Source organism: Amblyomma mixtum, chromosome 3, assembly GCF_055824585.1.
Source record: "Amblyomma mixtum isolate Tamu chromosome 3, ASM5582458v1, whole genome shotgun sequence".
NCBI lineage: Eukaryota > Metazoa > Arthropoda > Arachnida > Ixodida > Ixodidae > Amblyomma > Amblyomma mixtum.
In genome coordinates, this window is record NC_143014.1 from 207,025,281 (window position 1) to 207,042,362 (window position 17,082).

A 17,082-nucleotide genomic window follows, 5' to 3' on the forward strand; every position below is an offset into this window, starting at 1 on the left:
ATAATAACGTTACCTAGCCCGTACGGGCTCCTTGTTCATAATGAGGCTTACGAGACGAGTGTTGGTTAAGTATTCGACGAAATTTTTAGTCAGGCATAAGGTTAAAAAGAAGCAATACAGTCAAAGATCAAGCGAAATACAAAATGACGCTCTCTGACGGTCAGCGTCAGAGAGCGCGAACAGCCGCCTCCTGGGTTTCGCGAGCTTAGTTCAGTGCGTGGGAAAAACATTCCGGATAAAGCTACGTTTTCATACATTGTTCAAATTGATGTTCGCCTCAAAACTCCACGACTGTAAAATAAAAAAAAAAAGCTTTCAGCGTGTATGCGGTGGTTTAAAAGTTAAGAATGTAATAATCAATGCTGATTAAAAATCAGTCAACTGAAAAAAGCTAACTTTCTTAAAAGAAAAGAGCAACAAGGCGCTCACTGTTCATTTAGTTGCGACGACGCCATTGGCGCGATTGTAGAAAGGAAAGAAGAACTCGTGTGAAAGTTGTTCTGTCCACCGTGTTGGAATAGAACATTCTTCCTCGCATGTTGCCATATGCACTATATTTTGGTGGAAACCCTCTTCCTTGCTGTCTGTGTGTTTTCTATGCGTCTGTAACCTATTAGATAAATCATTTTCACCGGAACAGCGCGCACTAAGACACGGACACGAAGGAAGACACGACACACACGAGCGCTGACTTTCAAAATGTGAAAATGAGTTAAAATGAGTTACCAACTTGCCCAAGCATCTGTTTTAACTATTAGGTAAACTTTTATCACCAACATGCCTTGAGTCGTATACTAGCCAGCAGAACGTTTACTGGCAAAACCATTCCCGTTAATTGTGACTGGTAAATGGTTGAAGGACTGGAAACCTACCAGAGTACTAAGAAGGATGAGGCATTCACGTTTTTCATATTCAGATATCATCGTATTAAAGCATGGATGTCGGTACTTGCTGTTAATTACCCTGTCATTCTGCTCCTATGCTTTTTTTATGTGTCGAAGATGGTAACAAATGAGCGTGAAGCATTCGGCTCCCATCATTCGGTATACAAGGACGCCAACTTAGACGGTTATTTCAACTAGCTTCTTTTGTCTATCACGACCCTGAATGATAACAAAATCTGAGGGCGCTGAAAAGCTCGTCAAAAGAAGAAAAAATCCATGCGGCTTAAAGGGCATGATTTTAAAAACAAACTTGCGCAGGGAACAATACGCATGAAAGAAGCATATCAGACGAGTGGAGCTCTGTCTGCTTCCTGTGTCTTGATCCTAGAGTACAGTAATGGTTTTAAAATCACGTCACACCAACTAGCTTCCCATCGTACGCTCCTTAAAAGGGAGCTCCAGGAATTTATTTGAGGCTATCTAATTCAAATCAAACTTACACTGAAGGTTTTTCTCTCATTCTTGATTACTTCCACCAAATTTAGCAGTCATGCGACATTTCATTCCGGTGTAAAACGATTTTCAAGTTTGCTGTTTCGATTATTTCTACGGACAAAACTGCATTTTCAACGTCACAGACGTTACCAGCGCTGTAATACGAGTTGCCCGCTTAAGTAACAATTTTTTTTTTATTATAGAGGACGCAGAGAAGAGGCGACGCGCCAGCGCATCGCTACGTCGGTAACTTGAGACCCTGAAGGAAGGGAGCTATTAGAAATGTGATGTAGCTATATGCTCAAAACGTTCGAAATGCCCCTGGAGTTGTTTTTTAAAAGTTTATTTCGTTCTTCCCTTTTATTACTCAAGCTGTAACAATACTGTTTAGGTTATTCACATCACAAGTGGTCTAGATACCTTTATAGACATTACTGCGCTTCCTAGAACCGCTAAAGATATAAAATATTTGCATTACTTCATGCTCCAAAAGGTTATTCTGATACTCACCTCCATCTTGGATATATTGGCAAAGAGTTCATTTGGCTGAAAGTAGACGCAGAGACGAAAGCTGTGTTGAAGCGACTTTATTTCTGTTGTTTTAAACGATGAGAGAAAACTCAAGCCTGAAGATATTCTACGCACTCAGGCATCATAACTACAAAGCCTATTAAGTAATGTCACCAACACGCAGGACGTGCAATTTCTTAAGTAGAGGTCATCAACTCGATATTCGAATAGTCAACACTAGCATTAATTGCCTCTCTGGAATATTTAAAATAAGCCACTCTACTCTATTGCTCGCACCACACGTTTGGTAGCAGGGCCATAATACTTGTCAGGAATAACAAAACTAGAAGTTAGCAAACCTCCTTACACGTGGAGGTATATGCGGTGTGTCCCGGGTAACTTGAGCGAAAGGAAGCAATTGGAGCACGTTGCAAGAATTAAACTCAAGCTGTATTTTTGGCGGTCGCCTAGAGCTAGCAGGAGTAGTTTATTCATGGTACTTATCAATTTACTTGTTAAAAATGCATTTTATGGTAAACCAAATGAAAAAGTCGCAGTGTCGCAGTACAGAGCACTCATTATTTAGGCTCCTTGATTAACTACCAGAGTACATGGAAGCACTTCTTGCTAACTGCAGTCTCGTGCCTAAAAGACCTCCAGTTCATGTGAACAAGCACCAGCGATATCAGTTCCATTTGGGTTCCTGTACACATTTGTTTAAGAAATGTCTACAATCGGATTATACACAATGGCTTTTTGCGTGGTTTAAATGTTTTCCCAAATTGTGAGCGCAGTTTAGAAGGTGCTAACTCCTTAGCATTGCCTATAAATGTCTTTATGTCGCTTGTCCTAACACGTTACAATTTTGATTGTCAGCTGTCATACCTGGTTTTTAGCGAGCACTCATAAATTCTTAAAGATATGGAATTCGAGATATATTCTTATTGGTTTTTGAAATTGTTTTTTGAGGAAAGAAATGACGCAGTAACGTTCTCACTTATCTCAGTGGACACCTGAACTGCGCCGTAAGGGAAGAAATAAAGGGGGAAGTGAAAGAAGAAAGGAAGAAAGAAGTGCCGTAGTGGAAGTCTCTGGAATAATTTCCCCCACCTGGGCATCCTTAACTTGCAATGACATCGCACAGCACATGGGCGCCTTTTGCGTTTCGCCTCCATCGAGATAGAGAATAAACATCAGCTGCGGCGGACATCAGTTATTTTGAAAAAAAAAATAGCTAGCTACACAACCGGTACTAACATTTTAATTGGCATAGTATGCGGTGATTGCCACTGGTGAATTCGTAGCCACGAAAAAGACGTTCTCGTACCACTTTTCAAAACTAAGAAAAAGTCATTCTCTGAAGCCCTGCAGCGTGAGAAAATGCGCTGCTTTTCTCCGCACAAAACCGAAAGCGAGCGCATGAGGCGCACAGCAAGTCCAGTGCAAACGTAACGACCGCTGGTGATGTGTTGCAATGTCTAGGACTGCCAATTCGAACTACATGCGCTATTGTACCGCGGCAGGCCGTTTATTTTTTTCATCGCTTGGTGCAGAACGAAGGGTCATCATCACCATCATCCGCTTGACTACGCGCACTGAAGGGCAAAGGCCTCTCACATGTCTCTCCAATATTAACCCTGTCTTTGGCCAGCTGCGGCCGCCTTATCCTCGCAAACTTTCTCATCCGCCCACCTAACTTTCTGCCGCGTGCCTTCTCTTGGAATCCACTCTGTTGCCTGCCCAAGCCCATTTCTTCTTCGTGATTTCGACTAGGATGTCATTAACCCGCGTTTGTTCCCTCACTCACTCTGCCCGCTTCCGGTCTCTTAACGTTACATCTATCATTTTTCTTTCAATAGCTCGCTGCGTTGTCCTTAACTTAAGCTGAACCCTTTTCGTTAGCCCCCACGTTTCTGCCTCATAGGTAAGTACCAGTAAGATACAGCTCTTGAGGGATATTGGCAAACTGCCATTCATGATCTGAGAGAACCGGCCATATGCACTTCACCCCATTCTTATTCTTCTAGTTATTTTCCTCTCATGGTCAGGATCAGCGGTCACTAGCTGCCCTAAGTGTACGGATTCCCATAACACTTCCAGCAGCTCACTGCCAAATGTGAAATGCTGTTCCTTTGCGAGACTGTTGAACATTACTTTGAAGCAACTGACCAAGGCAACAGCCAGACCTCTGACGCAGCGGAGGGTGCTAAGAATCATTGGCTCCGGACAGGCCGCCATTGGAAACTGAACCTAGCAACGTTTAACGCTAGAAACTTATCTAGTGAGGCTAGCCTAGCAGTGCTGTTCGAGGAACTAGCGGGTACTAAATTGAATGTCACAGGGCTTATTGAGGTAAGGGGGACAGATGGGCCGTATACAGTACTAAGGGGTGGGGATGTATTGTGCTATCGTGAATTAGCAGACAGACGAGAACTAGGTGTGGGGTTCCCCATCAATCACGATATAGCTGGCAACATAGAGAAGTTTTGTAGTATTAACGACAGGGTGGCAGCTATCGTAATTAGGCTTAATAAGAGGTACAAGTAAAGGTGATGCAGGCCTAGGCGCCTACATCCAGCCATGATGACCAGATAGTTGAAAGCTTCTATGAAGACGTGGAATCGGCAATGAACAAAGTAAAATCCCAGTACACAGTATTGATGGGCGACATCAATACGAAGATAGGCAAGAAGCAGGCCGGAGACCAGGCAGTAGGTGACTATGGCATAGGCTCTATGAATAGAAGGGGGAAGTTATTGGTAAAGTTCGCAGATAGAAATAATTTACGGATCATGAATACCTTCTTCCGGAAACAAGAGAACAGGAAGTGGACGTCGAACAGCCCCAATGGTGAGACTAAAAATGAAATAGACTTCATACTATGCGCTCACCCTGGTATCGTTCAAGAAGTGGAGGTCCTTGGAAAAGTGCGTTGTAGCGACCACAGAATGGCAAGGTGTCGAATTAGCTTAGACTTGAAGAGAGAACGGAAGGAACTTGTGAAACAGAGGCCCATTAACGAGTTAGCGGTAAGGGAGAAAGTAGAGGAATTCAAGATATCGCTGAAGAACAGATATTCAGATTTAACTCAGGAAGACGATCTAAATGTTCAAACAATGAACGATAACCTCACAGCTATCATTACGGTGTGCGCAGTAGAAGTAGATAAAAGGATGGTTAGACAGGACACCGGCAAGCTATTCCAGGATACAAAATATCTTATTAAGAAACGCCAAAGCATGAAAACGTGTAACCCTATACACAGAATAGAACTGGTAGAACTATCAAAATTAATAAATAAGCGTAAGGTAGCCGACATAAAGAAGTTTAATATGGAAAGAATCGTGCAAGCTCTAAAGAACGGAGGTAGCCGAAAAGCAGTGAAGAGGACACTAGGCATAGGTGAAAACTAGATGTATGCGTTAAGAGACAAAGAGGGCCATGTTATTATAAATATGGATAAGATAGTTAAAGTAGCCGAAGAGTCCAGCAGAATTGTATACAGTCGCCAATGTAATGAGAACGTTAATGAGATGAGTAATGAGGCAACCAGCCAGTCATGAAAGAGGAAGTAAAGAAAGCCTTAGGAGCAATCCAAAGGAGGAAAGCAGCTGGTGAGGATCAGGTAACAACAGATATGTTGACGGACGGAGGGGAGAATGTTCTAGAAAAACTAGGCACCTTGTGTACGCAATGCTTTATGACCACGAGTGTACCAGAAGCTTGAAAGAACGCTAACCTTATCTTAATTCATAAGAAAGGAGACATCAAGGAGATGAAAATTTGCAGACCAGTCAGCTTACTGTCGGCTTCCTACAAAGTATTTGCTAAGGTAATCGCTAATTGAATAAGGACAACCTCAGACTTCAATCAGCCAAATGATCAGGCAGGCTTTCGTGAAGAATACTCGACAGTCGACAATATTCACACTATCAATCAGCTGATAGAGAAATGCGCAGAATATAACCAACCCCTATATATAGCCTTTATTGATTACGAGAAAGCATTTGACTCGGCGGAAACCTCAGCAGTAATGCAGACATTGCAGAATCAGGGTGTGGAACAGACTTATGTGAAGATACTGGAAGATATCTATAACGACTGCGCAGCAACCATAGCCCTCCATAAAGCCAGCAATAAAATTTCAATAAGGAAGGGTGTCAGAGAGGGAGACACGATCTTGCCAATGCTATTCACCACAGGTTTACAGGAGGTGTTCCGAGGCCTGGATTGGGAACAGTTGGGAATAATAGTTAATGGAGAATACCTAAGTTGCGATTCGCTGATGACATTGCCTTGCTAAGTCACTGAGTAGATGAACCGTAAAGCATGACCAATGAGTTATACAGGGAGAGCAGAAAGGTGGGTCTAAAAATTAACACGCAGAAAGGAAGTTTAGTCATTGTCTAGTACGTGGCCTCCGTTTTGAGGGTTCATCATGGAAACTTGGCACTTACGTTCTCACACAGACCACTCCAGATATCTTCTGACGTTGCAGATGAGTTTTTTTTGTAATCCTTAAGTCGCTGGCTATCCTAAAAAGGTTTTATTAGAAGGAAACATAACGTTTTAATGACTGTCAATGCGAACGATTGTTGTAGTGACCACTCCTCTATTAAAGAATTGTTCTACAAGCGTTGCAAGTAATATACGCCACATCTTATAAAGAAAACAATGACCACTACATGAACACAATAAGTCGCATGCTGTTAACAGTTATGCTGCAAGTGCGCCAATATTTTGCGTGTTTAACAAGCTGGAAGTAATTAGCCAGTGTTCGAATTATAATTAGAATTGGTAGCAGGCCATCGAGGATGCCAAATCACGTTGCGCGCAACAGACTGAGGTACAGCCTTTGTCAAAAGTTTAGAGCCAAGGGGGTCTGCTTAGCACTCATGGAAGTCCTACGCATCGGAGGGAGTAGGACGAAAAATCATCTTACGTTCAGGAGATTTGGGACGCTGAGCGCGCATTACGAGCAAAGCAGTGTGACCCACAACCAAACACCCTGGGCTCTAAACTTCTGACAAAGGCTGTACCTTTTGCCCAGGTAATATGTGTGCCAAAAGTAATCGAGCAGCCGCGCCGGCGGCCGGAGCAGGATCGCAGCCGAGTGGCGGCGCTGTGGTCGCCAGCGCTGTGATGATGATGATGATATCAACTTTATTTTCCGCCAGATAAGGGAGCACCCTACTCCCCGTCCCCGGCACGCAGGCCTTGGTGACGGGGGCCGGGACCTCTGCGATTAGAAGCAGGCGAAGAGGTCACCACGGCTGTGACGTAAGGCTGCGCCCTTGCTTAGTGTGAGAGCGTTCCGGAGGCGCGAAATCACTCGCTGCACATGCTACCCGCTTACTTCTTCCAAGGAAGGAGAGCTAGGCTTACGTCAGCCAATACGTAGTCGATGCCTGCCGCGGAGCACGGGCAGCGCCGTCAGCGGCGGGGGCAACAGCGCCGCCACTCGGCCACTAGGCCTCTCCCGCCGCCGTCGCTGCTGCTCGGTTACTTTTGGCAGTGATGGTATGTACCTCTTTCCACGTTCAAAATAAAGGTCGCATTTAATTTCATCATGCTCAGGCAGTGAAACTGGAGTGTAAAATTCCTTAACTTCGAACATTTCTTTGCTACAGAAGGATAGTAATATAAACGATAAATTTACTGACAAAATTCACTTTCTGTAGAAATAAAATTAGATTATTAGGATATATTCTGAGCTTCCTGAAGAAAAAAAACAATGCACATATATTTACGCACATTAAATAAATGAACAGCAAAACTTAAAACCATTCCATAGCCTGCTGACGCCGCAGTATGCCTGTTGGTATCTTAAGTTGTTTCACCAAGGGGGCTTTGTTTTACAGTGATTGAAAAACATGTCTAGTATCTCTGGCTGCTGACACAATGGTCTGGTTTAGAAAAAAATGCTGGGAAGAGTGGTCTGCGTAATAATGTGAGCATTTGACTCTATTTAAGATAATAAACTAAATCTAGTGACATTTAAACAGCCTCTATACCTTACGCGGTACCCAAGTCACTGTAGAGATAAAGTTATAACCCACGTTAATGAGACTCGCTAACGCGTCGCAGCGATGCTGTTTTGAAGCAGCTTCGCATGAACAAAATCGCACGCTATGGTGTTGCCTGTGTAACACACATAATGGACACTAATGACAAAGTAGGCTATCCGAATGGTTTGCATTAATTGTTATGACTGAATAGTTTTGCTAATAGAGAGCTTTTTCACTGCATTCAAAACCAGTGCGCGCTCGGCACACAAACTGTTTGCGGCCCTGCACTCAATGGCCCTTAGTCGGTCCATTGGAGGAGGCAGTCGTGAAATGTGGGCGAATGGGTGCTGGATTCTCCTTTGAAAGGGGGCAGTGACGTTTGTCAAATTGCCACGGGCGATCCCTCTTTCAGTTTGCTGGACGAGAACTAGTTAGGCGCATGGAAAGCAGCAACACGGCACATGAGAAGCGGGGAAAGCTGGGTAGCCGCGAAGCCGAACGCTTTCGGTGTGCTTTTGCTATACCTCAGCAAATCTGTAGGGTTCAGATCGCCGCCGCACTACGATGGTCATAAGCCTAGTCCTTGGCGAACAGCCTTGTGCCTTTGTTTCAACGTTACCGTAACCCGTAGCGGCACCGTGAGCGTCATGAACGTTGCTCTGGAAAGGGCCAAGCTATATTTTAAATGCGGTAGCAATTCTTCCAGTCACCTCGCTTCCTGTCACATCATCCTTCACAAGCAGCAGCTCTCCATCAACATTAAGCGTGGCGCCACCTACACCAACTTTCGTCAGTATACCAAAAACATCGATTTTTCCCATACTGAGATTTGTTTTGGTTAGAGATGGCACTATGACGCCGCACAAAAGGACGACTGGCGGCAGATGATGAATGACGTCGGTGAAAAAACGACCACCAGCGGAAGAAGAGCGCGGCGTACGAAATAGACTGCTGCTGAAAGCGAAATGCGACTTGGGGCGGCTAATCTGCCTCATGCGAACGCTATGCAAATGCTATCGCGTGCACCTAGTTGTGTTCAACGGAGGCTTTCCATTTTTTTTTTTCATGTGGTGCCAACTTCGAAGTCTGCGTATTGAGGAGTTACCCTGAACGAAATACTGTGGGTGTCTTTTCACGTCTTGTTTTATGGCGATATATGAGACTTGCTCTGCGGAAAATTACGTCGTATGCGACGACTAAATAACGCTAGAACTCACTTGCTGGAGAATCAGAATTTTATCTTGGCACGCCGATACGTGGGGCCTCTCCAGAACCGCCCGGACTCTCGGCATGCATGATCTAGGTAGCCCCTAGATAGGAGGACGCCTTCAATATAGGAGGGGGGGGGGGGGGGGGGGGATGTGGAAAGGAGACCTAAAAGCTATCGCTGGAATTTATTTGCCTTCAAGGAGGGCAACAAGGCTGGTCATTTTTGCAACATTCATTTTTTTGCGTTTTATTGCGCCGCTTCCCACTGAATTCTCTGAACAAGGAAACAGCTCCGCCTCAGCTAGTCCCCACGCTAGTGGCGCAGACTGTACTAGCGTACGCGACCTAAGTTGTGCGCCTCCCAGTTCCTGTATGCGTTTTCACGCTGAAAAGGGGCTACTTTTTGTCCCTTGCGCCTGCCGAAAAGCGCAGAGGGAAAGTGCACATGCGTTTAAACGCTCATTCGTCTAGACATAGGCCAACTCGTTTGTTGCTGGTTACATGGCAGTGCACATGAATGGTAAGGAAAAGCGGCATACCGGGTGGCTGTTTTTGAGCACACATTCCAGAGTATTATTTTTTTCGTCGCTGAAATTACCTGAAATGACAGAGAGCATGTACAAATTCGGGTAAACTCGCAAACATGGTAGCTTGCCACTCTCCCCTGAAGGTAACGATTGTAATCGTTTAGGAAAGCACTGCACAAAAGGAGTAAAAGAAGATAGGCGAGTAGACGGCGTAAATAAAAGAACCGCGCGCTATTTTTAAAAAAAGTTTGCCTTTACGCTGCGCACGGACATCCCCTGCGGGTTGCACCTTCTATATGTGATCATTATCGCATGCAAGCGTTAGCATGCAAAACAACGCTTGCATGTGGTAATGCGACGGCCATGCTAGGAAGTTTCTCCCGAAGCGAATTAACCACGGCTTAATCAGATTAACCGGGGCCTCAAGAAAATCGGTTAACACCATTGGTTCGAGGGCCTCCTTTAAGGGGCTTCTGCCGCTTCGGTCTTGAGTTGTGTTCGACTATAGTCGAAATTTCTTCGTAGGGATGTTTTCCCTTGTCGCTAACGAGAAAATACGCAAGAATAATCTATTTCAAGTGTTTTTTAGTTATGTCTGAGGAACTCACACGAACAGATGTACTACAAGTGAACGAAAGACGATGAAAACTAGTAACAAAATATTGTCACGTTGTAGTGACGGCAGTCTAGCGGTCAGGAAGACACCAGAAAGACTTGCGAACGAAGCTCTTTATTTGGGCTCACTTGCGCCCGCAAAAGAACTGAATCACTCGGTGGCGGCGTAAGCAACAAGCGTGCTCGTCAATCTTCGAACTACGAATGCCCGCTGCTCGCGGCATCGTTCAATTTAAAGCCGGCAAGGCAACCTCGAGATAACAGGTCGAGATCATCTAGAGTAATCTGGAAACACGTAGATGCAGCTGTTCATGGCTGTGAACAATCGAGATTAGACCGGTCGCTCCTCGCATCACGAACAAAAATGATAACACCCCTGCGCGAACGAACGGACACTACAACGATACGTGGCAATATGTATATCATCACATTGGCATATTAGACATTCGAAGTGCGGTGGAGCCCAATCTACAGCTGCTTTGACTACAAAGCATGTGAAACAGCATTTTTGTAAGCGCTGACGTGAAGGCTTCCTTTAGGATATTTTACAGCATTGGAGTGCAGTTTTATATCGCATCCAATAGAGTGTAATTTCTTGTTTCCATTTTTTACTTTCTTTTTTAAACTCAGCTTCTTGCCCGAGGAGACTCTAGCTTCATTTTTTGCCCTACTTTTTCAGTTTATCGATACATAAATAATAATGCGGTGTGAAATCCACCTCGTCGGCATCACTTAAAACACATTCCAGAAGCGTACTAGGTTGTCCTACTTTGTTTACAGAAAAAATTATACTGAAATTAAGTGCACTACGTAATTAACTGAAAGGATAACAAATGCTTTTTATAAGGATCGCTATCATTTAAACGCGAATAAAGGATTCATAACATTCGCACAATTCATCTTCGATTAGCATTCAAAAAAGCAAGTTGGCTCATTCCGTAAAGCATGACTCTTATCAACGCAGTTTTATAAATGCCGAATGAACTCCCACCATCGTTATTAATTTATCTAGAGTGCCCATAATCAAATCATAATTATTAGGTGCATGACTTGCCCATTAGCAACGTCTTTAGTTCGTGCCGCTGAAACCAGCACCAAAACCGCCCAAGCCAACATTGAATTTTTGGCTGCAGAGAAGTGCTGTATTCATTACATTTTCCGAAAGAAATTGTGTACAATTTTTATTTTTCAGTAGGGTTTGCTTGGCGTATAGTTGGTACATGTTTTCAAGGCGGAATTCTTTTTAGCGCAGCACATAAAGGGGACAAGACAGGCACTAACCCGCAACCCTTTATTCAAAAAGAACCATCGCGTACATACAAGGTGTTTCACCTAAGACTTGACACAATTTTTAAAAACCGGTTTTTATGAGTCAGAACAGTGCTTTTTTAGGCAATGCATTGTCAGCGATTCAGCACATCAGTATGGCACAGCAAAGAAGCGCTAAATAGCTGGCTGGTTAACTAACATTGAATAGTTAACTTTTTAACTATTATTGTTAGGTTCCTTAATTATTTAGAGGCATGTAGCCCATCGTAAGCAATATCCATATCAGTTTTTTTAATTTCGGAAACGCGGTTACCCTCGGCGCTGTGGCCCAACAAATACTGGCTCCATCGCGCCAAAATACATGCGCTTTCGAGAAGCTTGCAGGCAAAGCAAACTCTCCAGTGCACGTAACTCATCGAAATAGCCAAAATTTGTTGGGCCACAGCGCCGAGGGTAGCCGTGTTTTCGAAATTCTAAAAACTGATATGTTTATTACTTTCGGTGGGCTACACGCCTCTCCATAATTAAGGAGCCTAACAGTAATAGTTAAAAAGTTAACTATTTAATAATAGTTAACCAGTCTGTTAGTAGCGCGTCTTAGGTGTATTTTGATGTACTACACCGCTGACAATGCTCCGCCGAAAAAAAGGGCTCTTCCAACTAAAAAAAGCCTATTTTTAAAAATTGTGTAAAGTCATTGGTGACACATCCTGTATATACGCTCAATCTACAGAGCCGTTGCTGAACTGTACCGTAATCGAGGTGTCGAGTTCAGCATCTGCCCTTTTCGCTAAAGTAGCGCCAACAGGAAAATGTGCCAGCTTATGCAGCAAAACAAAAGTCCACTGTCATGCAGTCAGCTCTTTTTCTAAAGAGGAAAATTATAAACTGTGTGCGCGAAGTTACGTGAAGGCACTCACATGTTTTTTTTTTAATTTTGTTTTTTTCTAAACACACTTTGCAAGTGGGGCGCAAGAGCCGGTTACAGCTATAAGACGAACGTTTGTAAAAGTGTCCTAGCAGCCTTAAGGCCATAGTTAGGCTCCCAGTTCCATAATCTAACAGACCATGCAAGAGTTAATACGTCGGTAGCACCATGGTAGCACGAACTTAATGAAGAGATAAAGATGCTTTTACCTATACAAAACTGAAGTTCTTGTTCACCGCTTTGTTCACCGCTTTCCTCGTCTGCTTGAGAAACAAGAAGAACGGCGAATGCTACCAGGAGTGCTGATGTTGCGGCTGCCTTCATCTCCATTTTCTGGAAAGCGGGCACTTTCTCCCTCGAGTGATCTAGTTCTGATTTGGATGCCTACAGACGCTGAGCATTTATACTGTCAGAAAAGCGAAGCGAATTTCTCGTCCGCTCTATGCGCATGTGATCTTTCTCTTAAGGTTTATGTTCTGCCGCGCAAGCGTTTCGCGACCTTCACGCATATTTCCTTTTCGAGCAATGAAATCTATGCTGGGGCGGCTTTCCTTCTCTCCACAAGCACATGACAGGCGCACATGCGGATGCATGTATACTATGCCAATGCAATAATTTTGTAAGTATTTTCAAAACAAGCTCTATAACGTTTAAACATGCTCTAAACATGCTCTATAATGCTTTAAACATGCTCTATAACGTTTTAGTTTATTTATGCAGCCCAGCACTGATCGGCACAAATTCGTATCTTGTATGCGGCCCGGCAAGTCCAAAGCTCTCGCTCGCGAGCTCATTGCCTCATTTGTGAGCGGACAGTGGGGGTGATGGTTTCAGTTTCCCATAATTATTCAGGTTTTAAGCCGCACGCACTTGATACTAATTCCCTCTGTGCTAATTAGGAATGCCAAAACCATGTAAGGGACATTCTTGATCAGGGGACAACACTTTTTTGTGTATATGTTGCAAACAAAGAGAAGTAAGCGGGGCCACGATCTGATGTCATCGAAATTGAGATGCTGAAAACGAATGAGGCGCCAGCGGTGAGCAATTATTCTTGCGTTGAACAATGCGCATGGGTTTTTGTCATATGCTTTCAGGGCTGCTGCATTACTTCAGTGTTCATACACATTCCCCCGTATATGCTCTTTTGCGCCTGCATGCGCACAAGCGATGAGCACCGCCATGCCGCTGATCTGCCGTTCCAGTTTTCAAGTAAGTGGTTTGCCGTGCGGGAAAGCATTTCGCAGAGCCGCCGCGTTCTCCGAAACAACAGTGGGTTCTTTTCAATCGCCCGTCCGCATGAAAATAATCGTGAGGACGTGCCGCTGATCAGTTGCGCGATTATTTGTATCTGTGTGTGTGTGTGGGGGGGGGGTCCTAACGGCACACGCCCGCTCTTTCGTCCCTCGCACGCAGCTCTCTACCCTCACTACTTTACGAGTGCCGTGCATAGACAGGAACCGGCATCAGGTGCCGCATCGATAGCTCGCGCACCGACGCACCCTACGGTGAGCGTCTCCGCGAGCCAGTGTGATCGCCGGAGACAGCAACAAACACATTATTGTCCGCCACCCCGGCAAAACGTGTGATCACTTCTTATGTTTCGCAGCACATGTGAATAATCATATATTCTTTTTATCTGCCTATTTTTGTTACACACACTGCATGTTCATTGTTTTTTGCTAGCCCACTGCTAATACCACTTTGATCAAGGCTGGACATCTCAGGCGCAGGAATTGCTACAGGGAGACAATGTGTCAGTGCAGTCTGCTCACTAGAGGAACCGCACGGATGTATCGTGGCAGCAAGGCACTCTTATACCCTTATTTAAACACTACGCTATCTCACATTTGGAGTGAAGAGAAATTAGAGATTATCTAGTTACGTTTTCCAGTGTTTTGCTACTTTCGGTTTAACAGACCTCGACGGAGTATGAGTGCGAAAAGAGAGGTACGCAAAAAATTGTGTACCGTTCGGTCTTCACTTTCGCGTTAGGGCAAAAAGTTCGATCCGCTTCAACCTCGGTCATGAGGTGTGTAATACGTGCTAGAGCCAATCAAGTTTTAAACATCTCTCCGTATGAACACATTTTAAAAGAAGAACACAGTGTTTGCTGCAAATGTCTCGCAAAAAAGGACGATTTTGAAGTGTGACGGGAATAAAAATTCTTTACGTTAACATTTTTCAGAACTCTGGACATTCCGGGAAGCTTGTGTTCTCGGAAGTTCGAGGCTGGCGAAAAAAACACTCATCTGTGAAGTCTTCATCGCCCCGCTTTCTCCCCATGTATAAAGAAGCTCAGGACATTTGCCAATTTCTATTTTAAATGTGGTCTTGTTTATGCAAAATGTGTACAATGCCCCGCAGGCTTGTGTAGAGCGCTTGAAAAACATACTGCTCAGCAAACAAAGCGGGTTCTGGCCGCCTCTGCTAGGTGTTAAAGACAATGCTTAGCTTAAAGCACAGTCGCGTGAACCTACAAGCCAAATTAGCTCGAGCACTTTACCTGAAACCACCACATGCAGTCTAACCTAGCTTTTTATTGCTTGCAGTACACAGCTCGAGAGCTCTGCACAAGGGCGACACGTATACGGTGCAATCGCTTTATGCCTCTTCCTACAGATTCTAACGCTGCAGTCACACGTAGGAAAAAAAAGAGATGGTTGCGAAGGTAAAGCCACGTGAAACTTTACCTAAAGAAAAGTAGAAACAGTGCCGTTTCATAAGCGTTGTCTCCAAGGGACTTGACGCTGGTGGCACAAAATGCAGAAAGAAGCCGGCTCTTTTTCTTGATTTTTATTTCGGATACAAAAACTGCTCCTTGAGAACCTATTTGGAAAATTCTAGCAAGCAAACTCTACAAGCAAGGTCGAAAATGAAAACAAAAAGATTACGACGAACTTTCGCAGAAAGATATAAAAAGATTAAGGACATTTTGTAACTCGTAACCAGAGCTGTACGTAATGCGTTACAAGTAAGTGATTACTTGTAATAAATTCGTTATGCATTGGTCACTTTTTGTAAGCGGCCCCACTTTCGGTAATTCAATAATTTTTTTCTGTGATCTATTTATAGAAATCAGTTATTTTCTATTCGAAAAATAAGTCGTTAACATCGGCATAACTTCGACAACTTTAACTTTGTGGCAAACAGTAGTGCCAGCGCGGAATATTCCTTCGCAACAGAGAGACAGTGGTCGGGATGCAAAAAAAGCCGCGCGCGCAAGGATGTCCGGACATCCAAGCCCAAGTGCCCTGCAATTGACTGGCACCGTGTTCCGCGGCTCGCATTTCTTCACCACGCCACAATAGATTGACATGTAGTCGAGGGTTTGACGGCATACCGTCTGGTCAGGAATCATCAATAGATTGACATGTTTAGTTACTTGAGCTTTGTCTCTTTAGAACGCGAACAATGAAGCCTGGTGCTTGCGTAACTACGAGCTGACGTGCAAGTTTACAACGTTGCAACTCGGCCCTTCCCTTCAGCGCGTACAACGAGAGAGTCTTCATTGTCGATGAGCTGCTCTGCAATACTCGACTCAAGAGGTATTTTTTAAAAGCGACAAGAAAATGTAGTCTGGTCCATTGCAAGCGTAAGCTGGTTATTACATTCTCTGTCGCAAATTTTGTATGGCGCAGTACCTCAATATAAGTGCTGCAACTGAAAGCTAATTCGAAAGACTAGCAACATACAACTATCTTGGCTAAAAGTAACAAAAAGGTAACGAAAAAAATAGTCAAATAGGCAAAGTCTAGTTCACACCGTTCGACGAAACGAAGCAAAAGAAAATTCATTTCATTTCGCTTATTTACTATCAGGACGATCGACGTTACAAAAAGGAGTGTATAGGTGAAGCGCAAAATATACATATGTGCTGGGCAGATTAATGAGGATGATAAGATATAGCAGACTTGAAGACGTCGGGTGCGGTTATAGGCATGACGGAGGCGGGAAGGTGAATCCCTGTAAAAAGCACTCGATCAGTTCATGACATCAGTACCAAGGTCCAGTTTACTAAGCTTGAAAAGTATTAGTTGATGTGATACAGTGTCAAATGCCTTAGCGAAATGGATAAAAATGTAATTCACAAAAGACGAACCATCGCAACCGAGGTACAAATCGTTGGTAAAAGCGAGCAGTTGTGTTTCACAGGAACGATGTTTGCGAAAACTACGCTGGTTAGGTGTGAAGAAACAGTTGGATGCAAGATGAGAGATTAGGATAGAATAATTTATGAGTTCAAGCAACTATATGGAATTTTCATTAAAGAAATAGGTCCGTAGTTGTGGTGGTGTGAACGTCACCAGATTTACGCCCCGGAACCACCCTTCCGCCCTCCCAGTCGTCCGGCAGCGTGGCTTTCTTAATGGCTGCGAAAATACATGCGACAGTGTGATAGATGAGTACGTATGGGTGCTGTTCAGGGACTTTTACGAGGGTAGCATATAGATTTACACTTTTGCATCTCCTGCGCCGCAAGGTTGGCCGTATCGTTCACTGCGCTTGTCAGTAGTAGTAATAGCAGTATGGACTGTTTTCCACCATCAGAGGACAGCACGAGTCGGTGGCATTTTTTTTTTAACAAGAAAGGAAAGGTTGGTGCCGCATAGCGGCTCAGGCTGCTCCTTTTTCTC

General features: G+C 44.1%; 1 protein-coding gene across 1 annotated transcript in view; it reads right to left on the minus strand.

Moving 5' to 3' along the window:
- Nucleotides 1–12,862, minus strand: part of LOC149353430 (uncharacterized) — a 21,496-nt gene extending 8,634 nt beyond the window's left edge. The window contains exons 1-4 of the mRNA XM_089577351.1: nt 12,655–12,862; nt 9,646–9,704; nt 6,347–6,424; nt 1,890–1,925 (exon numbers count right to left, since the gene is read on the minus strand). Coding sequence (XP_089433477.1) covers nt 1,890–1,925; nt 6,347–6,424; nt 9,646–9,704; nt 12,655–12,775 — 294 coding nt within the window. The 5' untranslated portion in view covers nt 12,776–12,862. The remainder of the gene's footprint in view (nt 1–1,889; nt 1,926–6,346; nt 6,425–9,645; nt 9,705–12,654) is intronic.
- Nucleotides 12,863–17,082: the final 4,220 nt, after the last annotated feature.